The sequence below is a fragment of the Anas platyrhynchos genome, chromosome 4, assembly GCF_047663525.1.
Source record: "Anas platyrhynchos isolate ZD024472 breed Pekin duck chromosome 4, IASCAAS_PekinDuck_T2T, whole genome shotgun sequence".
Classification (NCBI taxonomy): Eukaryota; Metazoa; Chordata; class Aves; order Anseriformes; family Anatidae; genus Anas; species Anas platyrhynchos.
In genome coordinates this window covers 55643937-55669195 of record NC_092590.1, presented here as the reverse complement: position 1 = coordinate 55669195, position 25259 = coordinate 55643937, and the positions used below count along the sequence as shown (strand labels likewise).

The 25259-nt window shown below is 44.3% G+C and overlaps 1 protein-coding gene and 1 long non-coding RNA gene across 10 annotated transcripts in view; one reads left to right on the top strand and one right to left on the bottom strand.

Moving 5' to 3' along the window:
- Positions 1 to 25259, bottom strand: part of RBM47 (RNA binding motif protein 47) — a 76768-nt gene that overhangs the window by 3909 nt on the left and 47600 nt on the right. For 4 of the 9 annotated variants that reach the window (XM_021279425.4, XM_021279426.4, XM_021279428.4 and 1 more), the window contains 2 exons: positions 4285 to 5444; positions 2569 to 2775 (listed from right to left, as the gene is read on the bottom strand). In XM_021279425.4, the coding sequence (XP_021135100.3) occupies positions 2569 to 2775; positions 4285 to 5444 (1367 nt within the window). Of the gene's footprint in view, positions 1 to 2568; positions 2776 to 4284; positions 5445 to 16618; positions 16775 to 24993; positions 25094 to 25259 lie in introns of those variants that run through there. The other 5 variants (XM_072037692.1, XM_072037694.1, XM_072037693.1 and 2 more) reach the window with 4 other exon arrangements.
- Positions 432 to 13799, top strand: LOC140002489 (uncharacterized). The gene is made up of 3 exons (XR_011809199.1): positions 432 to 629; positions 8616 to 8743; positions 8919 to 13799. It is a non-coding gene; the product is annotated as an uncharacterized lncRNA (long non-coding RNA).

Below are 25259 nucleotides of genomic sequence, written 5' to 3'. Positions count from 1 at the left end.
GCCCTGGATCTACATAGCCCCTTCTGACCACCGCCATCCTCTCTCTGGTGAAGAGCGTGGCCTCGGTTCAGAGATGGGTGGGAGCACCTATTGCCCTGGTGAGGTCCCTGCTCCAGCTGCTGAGATTGAGGGACGTGTGGTTACTTCAGGAAAGAAAAGTGAAGTTTGTACTGCAGAACTTGCAGGCAGCAACTGGCCCAGCCTATATCCTGTCCTTTGGCCAACCCTGTGAAATACCAGCTGATTTACTACTGTACGTTTCCCAGGACTAATTTGGCTAAATACATTTTATCCCATCTTTCTGGTACAGCATCAATTTGATTAATGGCACTAAAAAAGAAATTACTCTTAAGAAAATGTTCCTCATGCCAGAATTGGACAATGCAAAATAATTAGAGCTAAGGTCTTCCAGATAAAGGGAAAATGCTCTGAGCAGAGTAACTGTGTTCAGAGGCAGTGAGTATGTGTGTGCTTCTAGGGGAGCTTCACGGCACCGCTTAGAGAAGAAATGTGCTTCACTAGACTTTCCCAATAACCACATCTGTAATTCCATCGTTGCCTCATAATGTGCTGTTCAGCCTTCAGCTCTGAAGCCTTTCAGCAGGACTGGTATTCGTAAGGAAAATGGGGTAAGTAATAAAGATGGACTAAGAGGTGATGTTGGCAACTATGAGAGGGGCAGCCATTAAGCCAGAAATGAAGCCAAATTAGCACACAGCTTTGTTTCACTGGGATGAAACTTAGCAATATGGAAGTGTGCAATTCTGCCTGTGGGCAGGACAGGTCTCAGCAAGTAGTATTCTCGTTTTGATCATGGAGACTTCAAGAAGGGATCTGATCATATATCTTTCAGGCAGAGGTGTTTCCACCTCCGGTGATCTCCCATTATCTCAAGCAGAGACTTCTGCCTGTGACCTTTTCCAGCCTTCCTTCTACACCAGTTCCACCTGGTCAGCTAAACCCAAATTTATCAGTACTTTAAATAACCTGGATAATGTCTCACTGAAGAAAAGGCAAAAGCTCACATGCTCCATTCTGCAGTAACTTCTGGCAGAAAAGTAGAAACAGGCAGCTGGGGTATTGGGGTGTTGTCTCAAAAGTTTCCTAACCATTTGTAAATAGAAGAGCTTTAAGATATTTCTAAATGGATGGAAACTGGAAACTGCAGAGTCTGTTCCTCTCTACTTCTCCATTCTGGTAGTGTGATTTCAGAGTAATTTCCTTTTGATAACAGAGGTAAGTCTCACACGTAGTTCCTTTTACCAGATCAGCTGGTTTGGTTGGAGAAAAGAGACCAAGTGCTTCTGTGCTCATGGCTTGTGCTGGAACCACGTGAGATGGGAAGACCAGATAAAGAGATCTGAATCTGAACATGTTTCAAGTGAGAAACATTTAGACTTGAGATTCAGGTTTTGTTTGGTAGTTGAATTAATTACACAGACACCACTAATAAATACTAGGATAAAATCAAGCATGTGTTTCAAAAATCACTTTTCAAGCATCCCTTAGAAATACCTGGAATTCCTGAAGTATCTTTACAAACATAAATAGTGGTAATATTTTCTACTTGTGAGTGGATAGTTTTCTCAGGAAGCCTCAGATCTTCCTTTGGAAATGGTCCTAATCTTTTAACAACATTCCTACTTCTCTAGACCTCTTCTCACATTATTTCATGCAGCTGTTGTGAGGAACTCTTCAGAGTTTTCATTAGATGCAGATTGTAGTTTCCACTGACATTATTAAACATGTCCTGGTAAAACACTGTATTCAACACTGTTTAGGTCTGCAATTAAAATTTGCATGGGGAGAGGAGTGGAAAGAAAACCAGAGGACTTGTACAAGAGAGCTTGTCCCTCTCACCCTCATCTCTTCCTTAGGCTGCTTTAAAAAAGAAGAAAAAAAAAAAAAAAGCAGAGGCTGGATATTCAGCTGAGGATGTGGCGGAGCAGAAAAAGGCAAACCCTGCCCTGGCCCTTAGACTGGCTCCCTGCAGCTCAGCAGAGCTCAGAGGTCTGCTGTAGGTTGCTTGGTGGCTGTGGGCAGGACACCTGCATTGCTCACACTGCTGTTGGTGATCGAGGGGCTCTCCTTAACCAGGGACTTTCCTGCCATGGGAAAACCCCAGGTCCTTTTCCCAAATTCATGGAACTGGAGAAATAAGAACTGTGCAGGGGAGAGTTCTGGCCTGGCTGGAAATTTGGGAAGGCAATTGCCCAGGGTGAAATTAACAGAAAAGGAATTTGGGGAGAGGAAGGTTGCTCCTAGTTACCATGCTCTGGTGTACAAGACTAGACAAAGGGGAAAGTCTGCTTCCTCCTGAGGAGGTGCAAAAGGGGACAGGAGGAGGCAGCTTCAGCTCTTTTTTCCTCTGGACTGAAGGGCTCCTAGATGCTCTTGTCACCTGTCCTACTGCATGTTTACAGGAAGCCCAGCCAGAGCCAGACACGGGACCATCTCCACTACCACATGGGCTGGTCTTGGACCATGGTCTCAGAGCAGGAGCTCTCCGGCCACCTCTGTGTTCCCCCCTGTCCCACAGGCATACCCAACCCAACTGCTCACACTAACCTGCACCAGGCTTAATGGCCACTGGGTTGACAGCAGGTAATTCCAGGTTGGGCACCAGCTCGTATCCTTTTTCCTGCTGTTTTCCTTTGCCTTCATGGTATCTGCTGTAGATGCCACGTCCGGCGGAGTACCCCCCCAGGTAGGAGCCCCGGGGGCCGGGGGCTCTGTTGCCAGCTGCACCTCGCCCTCTGCCTCGTATGCTGCCTGCTTATGATAAAAAAAAAGAAGAGGATGGTGAACAACAGACAGTAACAGCATCGTGGGGAGTGCAAGCCGCCTCAGACTTTGGGAAACCAGGAAGCATGTACTTAGAAATGAGGCTGCTGCTGTCAGTTTGATCTAAGTGACTTTGCTTATGAAAACAGAAGAGTTTGGCCTTAGATGCACCTAGTAAGACTATGAAAGTTTTGCTCTTGATCTTTCTGACTGTAAATTAACAGTTTATTTATGGTGATGCAACTCTTGTGGCCAGTTTTATGAGCGTAGTAGAGTCAGCAGGGAGAGAGAGGCTCCTCCAGAGGTGATTTCTATGCAGCAGAAACAGCTTCTGCTCTCAGCTGTCCTCCAGAGGAAACAGCCTCTCAGCAATGGGGCCTTTAATCAGCTTTGTCCCACCACTGAATACATTTTAAATAGAGCCTTTTGCTTTCTTTCTGTGTATTTGAATATTACACATCTCCAACAGTACTGCCTCTATTTATCTTAGCAGCACCACACACTTTAAAACAGTACTTTGGACACTGTGGTATTAATGTGCTCTGTGGTGGCCTAATTGCACATTTAGGCTGTTGGTTAGCTCATCTGTGGTTCATGACAAGTACAGATCTGGAACCTGAGCTGAGGCTGTAATTCTTGATCAGCTAGAGTTAAAAATATTTATTGTTTTACGTGGGTGCCTAAATAATACATTCATGCTAAACTGCCTGTTGTATGGAAACGCACATTAAGTTTCAGGAAACTACAATTCCTGTAAGTACAGGATAACTGTAATTATTACACCAGTTATAGCTGCTAGATTTTTTTTTTTTTTTTTAATGAATAACTGATTTCCAGTTAATTTTGGTTGTAATGGTTGTAATCCATAACTAATTAAAGCATACATAATAAAATTGTTTTGCACTCATGTTATTCCTTCTGCTAATAGTTCTTAACAGACTTTATGAAGGACACATCACTTGCTGTCATCCTAATGCAGAGGGCAGATGGCACCTGGAGAGTTTCCAACAGGCTCTTCCCAACACGCTTCCCTTTGGATGACCAGGTCTGCTGGGTGGCTCTCATTAGACCCACATCTCTAGGAGAAGGCAGAGGGAGCACCCTTTGTTATGATCTCTAATACTCAGGATGCAGCTGTTCAGGAGGAGGCATCAGAAGCTGAAGTCGTCGGACTGTCCATTTACCCAGACAGTACAACACTCATAAAAAAAAGATCCCTCTCTTCTTCACCCCACGCTTCATCTGTTTGCTCATTCTTTTAGCATAGTTTTGATGCCTCCTTCAAACTGGCATGTACTTTAGCAATTATCTCTAGATAAACACACTCTGCGTAGTCATAACTTGAAATGAGATGGACCATACATATGATAAAAAGACTTATAAAAGAGTGTTTAAGAAAAAAGTGCCAAGCACCAGCTGTCCTTTGGCTCAGGCAGACCTTGGTTCACGCCAGCCTGAGATCAAGCTTGCCCATCACTTCCCCTAATTGTGCTTACTAACCTTTCACAAAGTAATCTCTGTTGGGCCCGATCAGGGCATTGTACGGATATCCATAATACGCTAGTGTGTATGGATCGCAAGAGTAAACATAATTAGGTTGCTGAGCTACTTCGGGTGTTGCTGCGGCCCCTCCTTTCGCTGCTTTCTGGTAGCGAGTGTACTGCTCCTTGTCCACCGGCTTGGCCAAGGTAACCTCCAGGCACGAGCCTTCCAGTTCGACACCATTGAGGTTGTTCATGGCGTGGATGGCATCTTCCCTGGTTGTAAAGTGCACAAAGGCGTAATCACGTATTTTTTTCACCCGCTCTACACATCCGGGGTTAAACTGCCCAAAGACCTTTTTAATGGTGTCCTCTGTGGTCTCAATCATCAAGTTCCTCACATAGAGGATTTTAACAGTCTCCATGACATCTTCATCCACGTCGATCTCTGGTTCTGCCCAGTCAACAGCAATTTGGTGTCCCCACAGCTGGATCCTTCCCGGCATGAGCTTCCTCCTGGCCATCGCCGCCGCTCGGTGGCTCTCGTACTCCACAAAGGCAAAGCCTCTGTTCTTCATCTTGTCTGCAGCACTCGCGTACACGATGACATCCAGCACACCTTCTGTCACCTTGGCGATCTCCTCCAGGATCTCCTCTCTCTTCTTCATTTTGGGAATGCCTCCGATGAAGAGCCGGCAGTTGTCCACGCTGCAGCACACACCCAGCAGCCTGCCGGGGCGGATCTCATAGTTGTTCAGCTCCCTGACAGCCCGCTTTGCCTCGTGCTTCTGCGTGTACATCACGAAGGCATAGCCGCGGTTCTTCCCATCAAAGTCCATCATCAGGCGCATTTCATAGATGCGGCCGACAGACTCAAACACGGGGACGAGCTCATCTTCATAGACATCACGGGGGATTTTGCCCACGAAGACTTCGCAGCCGCGAGGAGGGTGCAGGCCCTCCCAGCCGGGAGGAGGGCCGCCGTACTTGCGTTGCCCGTTCTCCTGGATCATGCTGTACCCGGTGCGCTCCATCAGCGCCAGCAGAGCCGCCTCGTTGGGCGCACCGGCTACGCCTTCGGGGACTTTCGTGGCAGCCACGTTGGAAGAATCGTTGCTCATCCTTGCAGTGGAGTCTTCAGCGGTCATGATGTCAAACTCATTCAAAGCCCGATAAAACCTGGACACAGGAAGAAGCAGGACACTCATTAGAAGGTGTTAGCTACCACCAGAAAGCCACCCTTCTCTCCTGGCCTCCTGCAAGCTCATGTTTTCAAGAGAAGCACCCATTCGGTACCATCCCCTGGTTTCTCTAGGCCTTCACAGGAACAGTCAAGTGGGAAATAATAAATACACTTTAGCATCAGGGGGAAACGATTCTCTTCATTCAAACCCAGACACAGGGCAGGAAATGCAGAAATACAAGGGGGAGGTTGAAAATGCCACCTACTACAACTGCAAAGCATTGGGATCCCTCTCCAAGCACAATTAAAACAAGATACTTTGGGGCTCAGAGTAGTTAATTTACTGACTTTTAAAGCTGGAAATGACCATCAGGTCATTTAATATGAGTGACTGTGGATGACATGGGCCATTACGTTTTATTATTATTGGCACATTGAGTCCTATAACATTTATCTGAGTAAATCACATCTTCCAGAAGGACATCCAGGAAATCCTTGATTTTAAGGCATCAAATTGCTGCAAACCCTAGCGCTTCCCTTTATGGGTTGTTTGTTAATCATTCCCTCTGACAAGCAAGTGTATGCTGTTTCTCATGAGATTTGTCTGCCTTTTACTTCCAGCTAGCATTACATTAAACCTTCCTGAGTAAAGAGCCTTTCAATACCTCTGTTTTTACCTTATAATACTTAAGTTGTGTCATCAAGTCACAACTCTGTCTTCTTTTTAATAACTTTTGCAGGCTGAACTCAATTCCTTCACAATCAGTCATCTTTTCACCAGAATCATTTTTGTGTCTCTTTCCACAGTTCTCTAGACTTCCAGACTTTTTTCACCCTTGCTGTACACAGGGAGGAAGACCACCCTTCAGTCTTCTCCCCACTTCTCTGTCTCACCAAAGCTATATGTGCTCAGCCATATCCCAGCTACCTTTCAAGTAGATCCTACCTACTGAGTGCCACAGAGTTGGTCTCTCCTCACTGATATTTACAACTCCATCAGCCTTTGCATTATCTCTGATTAATTAGCCATGCAGCCATTTCAAAAATATGGAGAGTAGAGGGGGAGGCAGAGAAGATGGAGGGGCACTAATAGTGATGATGATGCCCAGGCAGTATTTTTGCTTCAGAAAACATAATTTCTTTCAGAGCCAGATCTTTCATGGCTGTGCGTCAGTTTTGAAAACTTCTCATTTTAAAATGTTGTTTGCAAAACTGTTTCTCTGAGATTGAAATGTTCCCCCTTTTTAATGTGTCAGAGTCAGACATTTTGATTTTACTTCTGGGAATTATTTGACATCACTAGAAGAAATTAAAGTGGTGAAAAACATTTTCATTTTTCTCTTGACAATTTGTTCCTGAAGATGTTAAACTTGTTAAACAGACACTTTACTGGGGAATAATCATTACCTTTACATGGGCCACCTGTTGGCAAGTGAATTACTTATTGTCCCACGTTTAGGTAAGTTTAAAAATGAGTCATTACCATCAGTTTTAGGTCAGCTTACAAAATAAAAGTCTCTGTATTCTGTTATCTGCAGGGCTCAGGCACTGAGACTACAGCCTAGAAGGCTGCAGATGGTCACCGGGAGAGAGGAGAGATGGAGCAAAGCCTCCCCTGCCCAACAAAACCAGCCGGTATGATTCGGCTGGGGCCACCAGTGGCTGTCCAGGAACTGGCTCATTCTCCAGCACTTTGCATTGCACCAGGTCTCACAGCCTCACTAAGATGATTTCTAATACCAGAAGTTGTAATTGAAGCTCCTGCTTGGTGCTGATGGCCACCTTAGCTGCAAACATTACCGTATTGTAGTAAAAAAATTGCCCTGAACCTAAAATGCCTTTTATCATTCTGTAATTTATTGGGAATCAAGATTCACAATCAAATGCATTTATTTTTTCTGTGCAGCTTCACAGCCCGTGAAGGCCTACTAGATGTAGCTAAATATGCACCTGATAACAGTCACTGCCAATCAACACAGTGACACAATCAACACCTTCACAAGGCTCAGACATCACCAATTTTGATGAGAAGAAATGCAGGGTGTCTGGTCTGAGAGCTCCCTCCTCCTGTTGTTACTGCCTTACTGAAGGACTGCTGGCACAGCCTAACCTGTCCACATGGAAAAGCAATCATTCTTGAGAAAAATGTTTTCAAAATTACCTATTTCTGAAGTGTTCAACACTACCAATGCCTTCTTTCAGTCCCCAGTAACCTAGTCATGAAAACTTGCTACCATGCATCTGGAGGTGCACAAGGCCCAGGAGCCAACACTGTGAGTCCAGTGGTCCTAATAAAGCCAGGCTGATTTCAGCACATCCCTGAGGTGTGATCAGTGTCAAGAGCAGAGGCAGAAGTTTTACATTAAATTGCAGTATCTTGTGAAATATAAGAGCTTGGTTTCTAGCCTCCAAAGAGGATCGTACACCTGATCTCCATGGTAAAGATTCATAAAAGAGAGACAGGCATAAATATTAATTTCTGATCAGAAAGGTTGCCCTTTGGAGATGACCAAGTTTTAAATGAATAATTCATAGAATCATAGAATATCCTGAGTTGGAAGGGACCCTTAAGGATCATCAAGTCCAACTCTTGACACCGCACAGGTCTACCCAAGTTCAGACCATGTGACTAAGTGCACAGTCCAATCTCTTCTTAAATTCAGTCAGGCTCGGTGCAGTGACCACTTCCCTGGGGAGCCTGTTCCAGTGTGCAACCACTCTCTCTGTGAAGAACCCCTTCCTGATGTCCAGCCTAAACTTCCCCTGCCTCAGCTTAACCCCATTCCCGCGGGTCCTGTCGCTGGTGTTAATGGAGAAAAGGTCTCCTGCCTCTCGACACCCCCTTACGAGGAAGTTGTAGACTGCGATGAGGTCTCCCCTCAGCCTCCTCTTCTCCAGGCTGAACAGGCCCAGTGCCCTCAGCCGTTCCTCGTACGTCTTCCCCTCCAGGCCTTTCACCATCTTCGTAGCCCTCCTCTGGACACTCTCCAACAGTTTCATGTCCTTTTTATACTGTGGTGCCCAGAACTGCACACAGTACTCGAGGTGAGGCCGCACCAGCGCAGAGTAGAGCGGGACAATCACCTCCCTCGACCTATTATTATCTATTACCTAATTATCTGGACTGAAACAAGACTGGCTTTTTTTTTTTTTTTTTTATTTCTCAGAAAAAGGTAAAGTCTGCTGGATTTTTCAACACCCCATTAGGTGGATGCTAACTTCTGCCAGCATATCGAGAGACCTGCAAGCCTTCTGGGTCAGCGTCTCTGCTTCAAGGCCTCTCTTTCACTTGCAGGTGAGCTCTCGGATGTACACGTTTCACTAAAACCATTCAAATTTCACTTCCTCCTGCTTATGAAACTCCTTCCCTGCTGCCAATCAGGCAAGTGCAAATAGTTCTTGCCCTAAACATTAATTACCTTCTTTTTAACATTCTTTTTCTTTCTTTTTTTTTTTTTTTTTCCTCACAGCTCAGACTATCAAATGGGAAGCCTACTACATTGGCAGGGACTGACCTAAAGCACACTGTGAGCAGGCTGATTCACCATGGCAGACCTTTTATTAAATCAAAACACCACGCCTTGATTAACAACAATGCGGGGCCAAGAGCTGGTGTCTCGCGTGCCAGGATGAAGGTAGCTTGGGGCCCCAGCTGGAAGGTGATGCCCAAGAGCTTGCAGAAGAGCTGGCTGCTGTTGGGAGGGGAAGAAAAAAGTCTCCCCTGCCACCCTTCCTCTGTCCCCATGGGGAGCAAGAGCTGTCCTCTCTCTGCCATTCCTTTTTCTCTTTCCCATGGCTAAGAAGGGTTTGCTTTTGCATCTCTGGGGTGGCCTGTGCTACTGGGTTGAGGCACAAGAAACCCAACTGCCTTCAAAGACATGACTCTGGGTCTGCAGACACAAGGAGCAGCAAGGAGAGTAACTTCTACATCTAGGACATGGTAGGCAGGCATAAAAAAAGGCCAGTTACGTACTGAGGAGACACAGAAATATAAAAAAGGAAATAATTGCATGGTACGAAGTAAGGCAATCCCACCTGCTTTCCCAGAAAGCTTCATTGTTTGCTGAAGCAAAGAGGATTGCCTTAAAAAAAAGGCAGTCCCTATAGCATCTTATCTCTGGTCTTGTACAGTGCTCAGCATCGCCCCGTGAAGTTATGCATCCACCTGCACCTCTGTTGATCCATCCATGATAAAAGAGGCTTTTGCAAACACAGGGCCACAGCTGGTGTCCTTGTGGCTGCAATCGCTTGTCAACTCCACTCTTGTTCCCTATAAAGGGTTTTACTCATGTTTGCTTTAATTCATCCCTCCAGTTTTGCATAGATTTGGTGGCATCATGTGTCCTTCTGCGGGCCAGCAGTCACACACCATGGGTGCTGGCCCCACAGCAGGCAGCAGGAGCACCCAGGGACACCCATGGGCTGCAGACAACTTTGACATTTGCTCTGCAATCAGTCTAGGCAGCACATGGAGCATCCCACACAGACCTTTCCCCAGAAGCAGGCTGGGGAGAAGGAAAAAGGGGCAGAGATTAATGTGGATGCACGGGGGCACCTGCACCCCACCAGTAGGTGCAGCACCAGACCCCTCTCTGGGGACAGCCCTAAATTCTGTGCCAGCCATCCTCCTGATGACAGTTTTGGGAGCTTTGGACTGTACAAATTCCTGCTGAGATTACACTACGTGCCCTCACAGAAGCACGCCGGCCTGCTTGCCTTGGGAACGGCCGCAGCTTTGCATTGCAAGCCGCAGCCCCTGCCGCTGCAGAGGGAAGGTCAGTCACCAACATTTTAACTAAATACACTGTGTTGACAGAGTGAAATACCAGCTACTGTTTTAAATGTGACCTTCCTACTTTTTTTTGGTTGCAATAATAAGTGCAAACAGTAATCCTGCTGCTGGCCTGCAGTAGCACCTCGAGAAGCACTGCTGCAATTAAAGGTCTTTAAGTTGACTCTTTTCTAATGGCAACTTTACCTACATAAAATACACAAAACAACAGCAACAGCTTACCAATAATGACTGTGTAACTTTAGGATAGACATTGGGTATCTACAGAAATGCTCTTGTTGAGAACAGTTTGCCTCTTTACAGATTTACCAGCTGAACAGCAAAAGGAAAGGGACAATGATTAGAAATAACGTAGTGGCTCAAATATTGTTTCATGTGCCTGACTCCAAATTAATTTACATTTAAAGCATCAAACGCTACTCCTCAATATGGTTTTCAACAGAGGGCAGCAGGAGCTGGATCCCAGAGCTGGGAACCCTACCTGCTGTTTCTCAAAAAATGCAAAAGTCTGAAGCTGAATCTTGTGCTGCATCGTGCAAAAGGGAGTGCAGCATTTCAGCACAACTTTTTGGTCAGGGATCTTTTTTGTAAGTTATTCCTACAGGAAGGGGAAGATCACTAGGGAAAAGTCTGTGCTCAGCAGAGGGATGGATGATGGATGAAGGATGGACATTTAACAACAACAACAACAAAAAAACTTGAGGCCAATGGGCCATGACAACTGTCTGCAGTGTGACAGACACACTGCTTTACCTGCAGCTGAGTGGGGTGGAAAAGTTGCCCCAGGCTAGCGTAAATGCTTCGAAAAGGTGGCTTTCCCAAGTCTGGGTCACTTAGGCACAACTCTGGAGAAAGTTCACTTGATCATCAAGTTCACTTGATGAGCTGCTTGCCGTGAGCAGCTTGGGAAAGTAATCTCGTGGATCAGCCCTGTGCCAGGTATTGACAGGGACACATCTGCCACGTGAGTTATCCTGCTGTTGGCACTGCTACAGTGCTGCACATTCCCATAGTTATGTGTATGCCTGCGTTGCAGCAATCAGACATGCCCAAGTCATGCTGGGGTCACCAGGGAGGCACCTTTCGGCTCCGGTGACATGGGGGACCCAAGGAGATGCACATGCAGCAGCATTTGCTGCACCACATCACCTCCCTTGTATGCTCAGACATGAACAGGCACAGCAGCAGCAGATTTTCCTTCACACACAAAGTTTTCCAGGACAGCAGGATTTTCTGACCTACTAAGTCCCTGGACTAGCTGCTGACTTTTCCACCTCTGCTAACAGTGACACCAAGGATCCTGATCTGGTTCTTATCAGCAGAGGTCTCGCCACTGATTTCAGTGGAAGAGTTTGTATTTCAAGCTTAAACTCTGAATTTATTCTGGCCTTTTTTTTTTTTTTTTTTGCTTGGTATGGAGCAGGTTAACCTTCTGGGCATGAGAAGCCATTTTCAGCATGGAGCTAAGGCCAAGCAGGGGTCCATGCACTATTCTCAGTTACTTAAATTTGTCCTAAGTGGCCCAAGCATGTTAGCAGTGGTTGGTTTCATTTAAAACACCCTAAAAGCTGTTGGCTTCATTTTTATTTATTTTTTTTTATTGTGTTGTTTGTGGCTGTTCCTGTTTCCTATTGGAACATCCAAAAATGCACACAATTTAAAGAAACAAAAAATTAAGGGTGACATTTCCAAGAGTACTCAGCATCTAACACTGCTCCCCCAATGTCATTTGTAGGACTGTAATGGCTTCAATAGGGTTGTATGTAAGATACTGATGATGAGTACTACTGAAAACCCTACCTTAAAATTCTTACAGGGACTGTTTATATCCCCCAGGCACGAATCACAGGCAATGTATTTAGTTAAAAATGATAGCAAAGTTATTTTAAGTCTATTATTTCATTTCTTGTTCCTTAGGAGGAAAACACCTGAAATTATTCTGTAAGCTAACAAGCTGGAATTTCCCAGATTAAAACTTCAATGTTAGTGACAGAGTTGAGCACTGAATCTATAGTCAACAATTGGCTACAACTTCAGACTAGGATTTGAAGGTTAAACTTCTCGTTTTCATCACCATCATTACAAAAGGTTAACTGTGACAGACCTTATTCTCTTAGCCATATTATAACACTTTCTGTGGTCATATTAATCTTCTGTCACAGAAATTTTATACACAATAAACAAATGGAACTGAAATTACAATTCTGCTACAAAATAAGCTTGTATTGTGCCAGATTCTTGTCTACTCAGTTACCAACCCTTTGTGCATCCTTCTAAGGCATATTTGATTCGCAGAGTGATCCTACAAAGGCTGTCAGATGTTCCACTTGCATTCTCCATCAGTACTATCAAAGCACAACCGTGAACATTCACAGGATGAAGGGCCCTCAACCATCTGACGTCCTGGCCTAAAAACTCCAAAAGTAGTATTCAAGCAAAAGAATCTAAGTTTTAGTAATGATAACCCAAACAATAAAAAGAGAAAACTTTCCTGAGCCTGGGCTGTGCTTAATGCCATTGCATTTCTATGATCACAAGCACAAAGTCTGTTCGTGTATATACAGTTTTACCAAGGTAAGAATGAAGCAATGCCGATGAAAAAAAAAGTTACTAATATGCCAAAGCACCACCAACACCTACAGCATCTTACCCAAACAATTTTTATTTTCCCTGTTTCTGCAATATGCATTCCAACAATGAAACACATGTTCACTGAGCATTTTTGATCTACTGTTGTGCAAAGTCAACCCTCTCGGTTTAAGCCACTTCTGAAGAAAGTTTGGGTAAGTGAAACCCAGTCTCCTCCTGTGTTGTATAATGCACTTTGCTGCAAGTCATTCAGAACTTTGTCCCAACAAGTTGTGTAACCTGTGCATTGTACAGTTTGCCCCAGCTCTGTCTTTCAGCCAGTCCAACTCTAAATAATTATACAACTCTCAGATATTTCAATAGGACCGGTTGCTGGCTAAGCCTGAAGTTACTATCCTGCAACATATTGAAGCCACATGTTGAGGGAAGCTGAGAAGATGAGAGATGGGTTGTGTAATCACTATTATCAGCTTACCAAATCAGGAAACACAACCCTTCCCTTCACCCCAGATTCCCATATTTCAATCTAGTCCACAAAGCCTCTTATTACTACTGTCAGGCAGGAATATATGTGACTTATAAATAAAGTGCAACGTAATCACTTCATATATAACAAGTGTTTCCTATAGTAGATGAGCTAGACTTGATGGGAAACTTTTTACCGAGTCTGTTTACCATGAAAGCAATTAACCAGTGCTCTCTGCAGAGATGCTGGTACAGATAAGTGTGTCCTCCTCACCAACAGTCTGCTTTAAAAAGCATACTTCCCAGGAAAGGAAGAAGCGTTTCACCTTTTGTGGACTATGAGCTTGCAAGATTTTGCTGTCAGAAAGACAGTAAAAGGGAATTTTGACAGTTGAAAAGAAAGACAAAAGTAGAACCATCTGTTCATTGTTGTACAGGAAAGATACATTTGCCTATTCCATTTCTTCTCTCTAAGGAGAAAAATTAATAATAATAAATATATATATGTCTATTAAAGAGAGTGATCCAAGTCATGCACTCATTTCAAATGTCTGTGTAATGCTTTCCTGAACTCTGAGGTGTAGGGATAGGTGTGTACATGGTTGTTATTTTTTTGTTGTTGTTGTTACTAAAACGTAGAACACTGTCTGTGTCTGTCTGTCTGTCTACCTATCTATCCATCTATCTCTCTACCTATGCTAGCATCACTGCAACATGTTCCACTCTACAATGCAAGTGAGAACATCTAAAAAGTTTTATAAACTTTTTTTTAATAAACATTTTCAGCTTTTCTGATCTATTTTTTTCCATCCAGCTCCTTCAGAGATGCCAAAATGAAACACAGCCCACACGGCTTGTTCATACAAACTCTACTCGCTCAGTTGATTTTGTAACAATTAAACAGCTTAAGACTTTTCAGTTTGCACTAATCTTTTGTGCTATTTTTATTACTGCGTTCTCACAGTTTTGTGTTTACCACGTGAATGCCGCAACAACAAGAGGGGGGCCCAGCCTGCCACTCTGATTTCAGCAATGATTTAAAGGAAAGCTGAAAGTGGCCCAACTTGTTCCCTTCCCCTCCGGTCACAGAAATGAAAATCAGCATGGAGCAAACCACAGAGTTGGATGTGAATGTTCGCCACCGAAAGTACATTAAACTCAAAGCATTTGGCTTAGTCAGTGACTGCATGTTTTTTTTTACTTTGTGCACTGACATTTGACCCCTTTTATAATATGCACCTTGCACCACTGAAACCCAGTTAGTTATTTATTAAACCCAGGTACCAATGGCTGGCTTGTACATATCACGCTTTTAACTGCCTGGCGTTGCCCGTGTGCAGAGGAGAGGGGGATGAAAGGCAATCGTCTTTGCTGTGAAATTCTGTCATATCGGCAGAATGGAGCTGCAAAGTGCAGCAATTTGTACCTGACCTCTGATCTAAGAAGTTTGTGCAAACCTTTGAACCTTGGGTTGAAATTGAGAAACAAGGTTTACAAGTACAAGGAAGAGATTTCCAGTACTCGTTACCCGTGCCCAGGGTTAATATTATAAATTTAAAAAAATGTTTAACCAAGGCAGGGACTCTCTCAGGAGGCACCCTTGCTGTTCTGAGTTAATTCAAAACAATTTAAATCTATTGAAATTATAGCTTTGTTGGAAATACCCATGGTTTGGAAAAGAAATCACTGTGCATTTCAGAAAAAGAATAGGATTTGAGACACGTCATTTGAAATTCACCTTCTGCTGACCTTAACTGTATGTTTTTTTTGTTTGTTTGTTTCGTTCTTTTTTTTTTTCAAATTAAAGGCTGAAGAAAGAAGACAAAAATCATCTGTTTTAATATCGATTCTTCAGCAAAGATTGGAACTGGAATAAAAAATTGAATATAAATGATTAAACAGTCTAGCAAAATGCCTCCTCTTTCATTAACTTTATATATTTTTATCCAATATGTTATCTAATCTCAGTTATACAGTACAGTGCTAAATGAGAAACCCATGGAAAAATAATCAAACCAGCAACATTACAACAAACTTTTGGTAGACGGTCCTGCAGACTTGTCTGGATGAGCAAGAAGGACAAATTCAGCAGGCCTGTTAGATTAACGGCATTAGCTTCATCTAATTAAAAATCTTTCTCATGTCTTTCAGGCACCTGGCAAGGTCTTAGGATCAACATCATCAGCCAACACCAACATGGGTCAGCGTGGATTGCGCTGAGTGTAAAGGTCTTTGGAGTTCAGCTGAAAGTATATGACTGGAAGAGATGCAAGGGAGGATAGTAACATTTTCCTGTGACATCCCTTGTACACGCCGAGTGCTGGCTCACCCATGGCAGGCTTGGGCATGCAAAGCTTGGTGGAGCACGTTGCACATGGCTTCTGTCCCGCCTAGCTTAGGGCAGGATGCTGTGATACACAACTGCTCTATCTGGTCCTCATGTGAGTGAACAATTTTGCCATTGGTTTAAGCTGGAGCACACCTGAACCTTACTGTTTCCATTTCTTTAAAAAAAAAAAAATACAGTCAAGTGCTTTTTTTTTCCCAGGTTTAAGTTCAAACTCTGCTGTTGTTATCAGCACTGACCCCAATAAAGCAATAAATGAGCAAATAAATAAATAAGGATGAACAGATTAACGTCACGTGTCCTATGTCACAGACCCACCTTAAAAGTTTCACATGCTACTTAGGTACAATGTAAATAGAATAATGTCAGAACTTTGTTCTTCTAAAATATTATCAAATACTCAGTACATAGAACAAGTTACATAAATTCAATTATATTAATAATACTTGCATACATATTCAAACTTCTTAGCCATCCTCAGTCTATTAGCCCCAAATTCTACATTTAAGGCTGATAACCCATTTCCAAAGCTCCATTTTGGTGTCAATCTCTTGAATAAGTACAGAACAAAATAACAGCCAGCACAAAAGGATGACGGCAGAGTCAATCCCATTGAAAACAAAGCATATGACAGCTGTAAATGGCTACCTTTCACTTCAATAATTTGAATTTATAGAAAGGACCTCTCTGGAACCTGATTTGATTTGTTTTCTTCTGTCTGACATATCATTATTTTGGTTTTTATGGTTCCGACATTTTCTGTGTCAGTTGCCATGTAGATCCTGGTAGTTATTCATAAACTAAGCTCATAGCTCCAGCTCAGGAGTTGCTTCCTTCTCATACAACCTTTTAAACCCGTCCAAAGGAGGGAAAAACCCCAATCCGATACCTTGCCACTGACACACGATCTGTCCCAACAACCTGCTAGGGGAAAACTGGGCAGAAAGCCTTTACGGAGCAAGCAGCATTTCCCTTACCGCCCTGGTCCCGCGATCCAACCGCGACGGGTTAGGAGGGCTTGTGCCTTCACCGGAGCAGCCTTCCTCCCTAATCGCACGAGCTGCGCGACCCGGTTATGGAGTTTGTGCATTGCTTTATTGGTCAGCCGGCGCTAGCCATGTAAATTCCTCGGGAGTCATTTGTTAAGGGCTCTCGGGCCGAGGCCGAGTGGGTGGGACAGAAGGGAAAGGGGATGTGAGCGCTGCCAGACGCCGAGAGCTCTCAACAGTGGCTTGAAAATTAATGGGAAACCATCTGAAACGAATGGATTTCGGGAGGGCTGGGCCAAACCTTGAGGGAAGAATAGGCAAAAGAAACTTCAACATCGTCGCGGGTGGGGTGACGGTTGGGGGGGGGGCATTTGAACAGAAAGATTTCATTCAAAATTCAAAACTTGCAGAAAAGGGAGTGAAACATGTACAAACAACTCCTTCCTAGCACAAGGCGTTGTGCAAATAGCTTGAGTTACTCACAACAGATAAGATAAGAGAAGGGCATATTTTGCTTGACGGCACAAAGTTTTCAGTAAAACCTTTTTCTCCGTGTGTGTCTGCAAAAATTATTTTAAGGCTGAGCTCGGCCCATTTATGCTTGACGAGAAATGGTCTGCGGCTCCTGGAGCGAGAAGCTCGTGCTGAACGCCTGGCGGATGCTGCTTCGGCCGCAAACACGGAACTCAAATGTGTTTGCTTGGAAGAAAAAAGCCTGGTGCAGAAGCAAAGGCAAAGGGGTGGTAAAACATGATTCATGACAGCAGAAATGGTCTGTACATAACAACGGGACATTAGGCCCCAGAAGCACTTAGGCAAAGCAAACAACACACCTTCTCGAGCGGTCAAGAGGAGGAACCAAACCAAAACACGCTCGGGATGGTGGATTCGCCAGTCTGGCAAGCAGCAAGCATAACAGGCCGGCAGGAGCAGAGGGAGCAGGGCATGCCTTGGGAGCCGACCAAATCCGGGGAAAGGGTGGCCTGCAGGGAAGGCAAAAAGCAGGAGCACAGCACCGGCAGCTCACGGCCCCACTCAGCTTGGCTCTAGAAAGGGCCTCCACCTGGGCTGTGCTGTTTCCCATCCCTTTCTTCTGTCTCTTTTTTGCCCAAGTAAAGCTTGGTCCAAAGCTCCAGCCAAGAAGCACAGAGCCAGTGACATCAGGACATCCCTGCGTGGAAGAAGTGTCTTAACCTCTCAATGACTGACTACGTGAGGAACGGATTCTGTGGAGAAAGTGCTGTCAGCTTGTGTTAGTCTGTTCTTGGTGATGATTTGTTCTTGTCCTTAAAGTGGCTTAATCTGGCCAGGCAAACTTGGAGATGCCCTTATACTACAGATTCAGACACTGGTCAATGGAGAAAAGGAATAGGGGATTCAGAGGCTGCAAAGAGAACAACTCAAAAAAAATTAGAAGTCTCCAAGCTGGAGAGAGAAATTCGGAGGATGGCAAGGACTGGAAAAAGAAACATTGTGGTGGCTGCCGGGAGTGAACAGAAAGAGTTTCTGCTCTACTCACACTGCAAATCCAAATGGTGATTGTGTGCAGCCTGCTCCAACTTTTTAGACTTGTTTATCCACAACACTGTGGCCACGGTGTGTTAGGAACTGCACAAACACACCTGCAGCCCGGATCCTGGACCCAAAACTCCTGCAGCCCAAACCTGGTTCATGTCGTTTATCTTCAGAATTCCTCTCTGCAAAGCTTAAATTGGTAGTCGTGAGAAGGCTGCAGAGAAGCAGGCACTGTTCTGCAAGCAGGGAAGCCACATCATGGAAATACAGACGTTTTCCCAAGACTGTAGAAAGAACCAGTCTCAAATCTGGGGTTAAAATCTAGGAGATTCTGCCAAAATCAGGCCCATCCTTCAATCTCACTTATCTATACAGGGGAGGGAGTATAAATGGTATTTAGTTGGTATAAGCTCACAAAACTCCCACCAACCAGATTAATTAATATTTTAAATCAGTATCCTTCTCTTGACTTTGCATTTTTTCTGTTGGAAAACAAACTAATCTTAACCTTTAACTGTAAGCGTTATAACATGAATCCTATCAGCTCACCTATCATGCACATATTTGAATGCACAGGGAAGAGTAATCTGGAGTAAGTAGAATGAGAAAGCACTGCTGCTAGCAAGCTGATGAATTTGTGTTCAGTGTACTCATTTTTAGAAGGCTCTTCAGCATGCCATGTGGATCAGGAACCTGTAGGGAGGCGGCTCAAACTCTTGGCTTTCATTTTGTACTTTCACTTTTAGCCCCAGCCTGTTGTTTGTTTCCAAGATGCCCCATTATTGTTTAAAACAATGAACATCAGCAGATCAAGTTGATGCATGACGTTCTGATGTGTTAGCATTCCCAATGGCAGGAATCAAAAATACTTTATTTTGTCTTGCAGGCTGTGTTTTTAGAGGGAACCTAAGAAAGTTGGGCAGAACTCTGCAAGTTTTTTGTGTGTCCTCCAGCTTTCCCCGGCATTAGGCACCTACTTCCTGATTGGCTTCTTGCACAGTGCGTTACATAGTGATTATACAACTTTTCATGTCTCTTTATAAGGATGCTGGTATCATCCTAAAGAACAAGTCTTATGAGGAGCATCTGGGTAAGTTTAGCTTGGAGAAAAGAAGGCTTGGGGAGGCCTTATTGTACTTTACTCATAGAGTGTCCCCAAGCTGCAGTAAGAATAGAAACACATCTTCTCTCCTGAGGTACAGCTTGACTGCAACCATGAAGTGTCACCCTCCACTACAATACTACCATAGATATGCAATTATTTCCTCTATTTGATGATTGATAGCTAAGCAGGGGTCAAATCACAAGAGATGTTTATGGGAACAGTGCAGAGATCTGGTACCATCTGTGATGGTTTCCCATAAATTTTCCATTTCCTCTTGTTCTTGCCTGCAGTGGGATTACATATGAAAGGCCTTTCCTAAATAATTGTTCTGTTGAATACAGTAAGAGAAAAGGCTGGATATTTGAAGAAAAAGTGAGATGCACTGGAATGTGCTAGTGGGTATCAGCTAGGAACCTGCCCCCTGGTACAGAAAAGGCTTTCAAGGAGATTGTAAGCTTCCTCTCACCTGTCCCTTCTAGAAACAGACACATGCTCTTGCTTCTGCTAATTATGTGGGCTCCACACAATGAAAACCTCTAAAAAAGCATTGTTAGTGCTTTCTGGGATTTTTCCAAAAATCAAACCCAAATGCTTTGGGAGATCCAGAGGCTGATGGCAGGTGTATCATTTAGCTGGGGAGGGTCATTATCTGGATAAGAGCTAGTGTTTTTGATGAGCATGCTAGGAAACAGGCTGTCAGGAGGTATTCAGGTTGGCAGCATGGCATCCTGTGATGGTGCAGACATGAGAAAATGAAAGGAGAAGGGAGCAGTGGGTTGGCTTTTATGGTCACATTTGGTCTTCAAAGACTACTGAGAGATTGTACTAGAATAAGAAGGGAATGTACCAGCTAAAATATTTCACCAAAAGGACACATACATTTATGATTGACCTGCAAGGTCTCTGATTTCAAAAGTGTTTAGAGTTTATCAGTATATTTGCATATAAACCCCACCTCAGACACAATACAGACACAAAAATTAGGATCTCATAACGTTAACACTGACAACTTTTTTTTTTTCCTTTTTCTTTTTTAATTTTCTTTCTTTTACTTCTCTTTTTAACAAAACCTTTTTGTGTTTGGTGAAACAGGTTCTTGCATGTTTGTAGAACCATTTTATTGCCTATTTGAATGTTTAAAGAGGCAACATCACTTTATTTAAATGAATAACATCCTATTTTACACCTGTTCTTATAAAATGTGAGACAATACAGCACAGTTCTCAATTTCCTGACTTAAAGCTGGTACAGACCAAAAATTGCTAAGACTATTCAGAGAAAGTACAGCCCTTGTTTTGAGCACTAAAACTTTTTCTCTCTTTTTTTTTTTTTTCCCTCTATGGATGGATAGTATGAAACATATGATTATGTATCACAAAAAAGCTTTTACTATATGAGGTGTTCAGGCACCCAGGCAAGCACCCAAAACCAACAGTTTTCCAGGTTCTCTACGGCTGAAGCCGTCTCAGTGCGTAAGCCACGTCAGTGCTCTGGCCCTTATCTTGACACATCATGGAGGATTCCCAGAAAACGCCCTCGCAAAGGCAGACTCCCCTCCTGCCCTGCCAGCCCCAGACACCTCCCATGCCCCTACCTGCAGAAGACAACGTCACAGCCCTGGAGGTGGAGTTCCACCAGGGGGAAAACTGGCTCTGATTTTAACTGGGAGCTTTTCCAGATCAAAACTGCAGTCCTGGAGGTGCTCCTAAATGCAGCGTCATCCCACACGAGCCTGCCAGGTTGACAGAGAGCAGCAGTCCTGCATCCTGCTGCTGCTGCGATAAGGTGCTGTGTGGGCACTGCAAGCTGGGGCTGGAGGTAGGGTTCCTCTAGGGACCTGCTGACCAGAGTCCTGCGGAGCTGTGCAGGTGGCCAAGGACGTGGTGGGCTTTTGCCTTCTGTGTTTTAATCTCAGGCTTCTCTGGTTCGTGGGCAGCCAGAGTTGCCCTGACAACCTTAACTGTCGCCATACAAAGTTTTTGTTTCATTTTAGCAAACCCTTTGCTGCCCTGCAATCAAAGTCAGCACAGAGGATCTCCTAGAGGGGAAGCTTAGTTTTTCTGTGCAAAATTCTGTGCTTTCATTTCAGCCTGAAAGCAAACTTTAAGTTCCAAAGTTGAAGAAGATGGATACTGAATGAAACCATTGAGTGTAATGGGTTTTAATTAGGACATTAAAAAATAAAGAAGGAAACCAGAAAAACCCAAAGAATTTTTATATAGCCACAACCATTACATTTCTGTAGGATGTTTGCTTTCCAATTAATAAATACAGGTTGGGTTCTGGACAGACATATCTACAAGGGAGATTAATCTGATGATTGCTTTTTGGTCCCTTGGTAAATAAAACACTCTAATTAGAGAAGATTTAGCACTCCCTAGCCCAATGTGGCTGCTTGAGACCAATGTTTCGCACCACTTTTTCACAAATATTGTGAACTGCCAAGTTTAAGGTCCCACTCCATGCTCCCCACAGCCACCCCTGTGCACCCTTGGCTTATGCTGCCCCAAACATTATGCACCAGTGCTGGCCTGAAGCATTTGTCAGATTACTAGCATTGCGCAAATTCAGGGGAAAACAAAGGAAGGTTTTCTTTAAAAGCCTTCTGAATTGGTTTTACTGATCGGCTCCTGCTCTGGAGAAGCTGATGAGATTTCACAGGAGGTAGGCGAGGGCCTTTCTGCAGTACCAAGGAGCTCACTGAAACACCCAGTCAGATTAGTGGGTAGAACAGCAAGCTGCTACCTTTAAGAAGCTGCAGCGAGTGGATTTTAGTGCTGCAGGTCTCAAGAGGCTGAAGGTACTGGAGGACTTGAGGATGTAGGCACAGAGCGGTGGTGTCTGCTCCGCACTCACTGCAAGCCCATGGGAAGGAGGGGCAGCCAGTGACCACATCCTCTGGTAGTGGGGGTGTCCAGCCAGCACGAGCCAACCACGTGCCAGCCAATTTGGATGTCTGAGAGGTTCCCAGCACATAACATTCTCGCTCTTTCCCTCTGAGACCTTCTTGCATCACAGGGTTTTGTGGTGCATGTTCAGAAGAGGCAGGATAAAGACCTCCAAACTCTTACTGGCAGCAGGATGAAGGGAGGCTTCCAGACCCCAGGTATGAAAATGAGTGTGGTTAGCAGATGTAGGCACCATTTCCTCTCTTTCAGCAGTTGCTTTCCCCTATACAGCTCACAGTGGATCATAGCAATATTTAGAGAAAGAGTTTTTCCTCCAGCTAACAGGTGTCGTCTCTGGTTAGGGCATACTCTTATCTTTTTCAGTTCTCAACATCTTATTGAAAATAAGACATCACACACCACTTGGAAATCATTTATAAAAAGAGGTAATCAGATAAGGAAACTGACAGTTCCCTTCAGGAAGACAAATTTATTTTTCTGTCTTCCAGTAACATGAAGGAAAAAATTTGATGAGAGAAGAAAACTGAATAAGCTGCAGGGGCGTATACAGCATCCATTAATTCCTGCCTTTTACATTGTGTTTTGCTACACATTCACAACTGACATGCCAGAGAATGCTGATTCATTATCAGGATTACAAAATGTGGCTTTCTATGGATTAGACAAAGTCTGTGCTGCCATCCGTAGTGAAGGCATCATTACTGAAGAAGTCTGAGTGTCAAGCAGATGAGCTTTCTACCAGGATATCACTGCCAGAATATCTGGGACTGGACTTCGTATGGTAAAAAGCTGATGTGACAAGGTCCTGTTTAAAGCTAGTTTAGAATTAAGGGATAATGACAGGCCCAGACACCTGTCCTCTGACATTAGGGTAGTGGGGAGGCTGAGAAGAAGCATCCAGAGCCAGAAGCACGGTCGCACTTTGTCCCCGTGGCTGAGTGCAGATTTGCTCACGCCCTCAGAAGCTCCTGCCTTGCCTCACCTCACCCCATTGCCCAGGCTCCTCCTGTCCATGGGTGGCCTCCTGTCTGCTCCCTCTCTAGGAGTACGGCTGCAAGCCTCCTTCAGCAGAGCTTTTGTCTGCTTTTGTGGAGTTACATCAGAAACACCATTCCCAAGTTCATTCTGGTTTTAAGCAACACAAACAAAAGTGCTCTGCTGCCAAAATAAGACGTGCTTCCTCAGTGGAGGAAACAGGAGGGGCCCGATGCCCCTCTGTCAGCGTTTACTCCACCAAACCTGTTACATGCAGTCCGAGAGCCGCCTCCATACAGAGCTCTTTCCGTGGCACAGAAAAACAAGTGTAACTCCTGCTATGAACTTTGCAACCCTGTGGTGAAACCACCCACCGTAACCAAACACACTCAAACAGAAAAAGGGCACTTTCACCTCCATGGCTGCACCTGAGATGGGGCCCAACGCCGGCACGGGGCTTTCGGGCAGCAGTGGTGCCTCTGACAGCCAGAGCCACCCCAGGTCACCTTGCCGGGTAGAGCTGCCCTAATTAAACGTGAAAACACTCAAGGACAGTGTTAACGGTCAGCAGTCACAAAACCCCACGATACGGTGATTTTTTTTATGGGACCACACTTCTGCTATAAAACACTTTGCTCTCAAAGAAAGACCCGAGAGCGTTGTTGACATAACTTTCCTCTACAGATATTTGACAAGATAAAACAGGCAAAGTGCCTGTGGTTTCAAGGCCAATAATAGCTGAAATGTTTAAGAATGAGAAGAATGGTCTGAAAGGTGTAATTATTAAATCCATTAGTTAAATCACTCCTTCCCTTCATTGCTTAAGAAAATGTTTCTACTATGACCTAGAATGTGCTGCTCTTGTGCCACTCACAAAACTTAAGCTTGAGGTATGCCTCGTCCAGGGCACACCAAATCCCCACATTTCCTATCTTCTGTGGGAAGTCTGTATTTTTAAGAGGACATTTCCAAACTGGCAATAACCAAACCCTTGAGGTTAGACTCAGAAGCTGCATGGGAAGGTCCTTAGACAGGAATCATCCTTTCCTTTGTCTCAAGGAGGGGGTAGAGGCACAAAATGGACTCTACATCTACTCCCTCAGCTCTGCCCTGTTTGATGTCCCATAGTTCTTCTCTGCAGGGCGGATGCCTGTAGGCCCTGACCCATTCCCACACCCCTCCTGAGCCTCTACCCAGCCTCCTGGGGCACTGCCTATAGAGCTGGCTTTGGGACCAAGCAATTACTCACATCTTTTAATTGCCCACGTGCTTCTTGGTGGTGTTTTAGGCCCAAACAACCTGCACTGTCCTGATCACAGTCTCAAAGAGCATGGGCTAGGGGCTGCCAGGTGTTGTGGGCAAATTCAGCTTGGTTTTGGGGGAAGGAGAAGACTTCAGATAAAATACTGTGTGCTGTGCTGACTTGGGCTCCAGGGAAGAGACCCTGGCATGCTTTATTCATTAGTAGAGGTGTAACCAATGGGAACTACTGTCCTCAGTTGATGGGTATAAATAATGTTCACCACACGTCTGAGACCTTAGCTGTTTGCAAGGAAGCATTTACAATTAAGCAGGAAATTGCAGCTAACCAGGTGACAAATGACTGCGATACCAGTGAGATACTCTCTTTTCTGGGAAAAACATAAAAAATATATTTTTAAAAAAGCAAAATTATTATCAGGAACAAAAATATCAGCGACTCTTTACTCTTCACCCCTCTCAAAAACATGCAAGCTAATTTTTTACAGAAACACATTTAATTGGTGAAAATACACTTAGGGTGCATTGTAAAGGCAAACATGTTACCAAAAATCCAGAGAAAGAGATGCTACAGTGCAGCAAATTGGTTGAAATCTGACCTTTCTATGGGTGCGTGCTATCTTCAGAGCACCACTGGAGGTAAGCAGAGACCTGCATTTGAAGATGCTTCCCTTCCTGCTTTGTTACTGGAGATTTTTCCTAAAGAAAAAGGAAGGCATTTTTGTGCAGACTGTCCCAGTCTTACTCAGTCAGATTCAATGACATGATTTAACACACAATCTGTGAGTGTGGACATGTTGTCTAGTACACAGATTAATGTAGCAGCAAGCAGGTTGTCACCCATGTGCCACCTATCCAAATACGT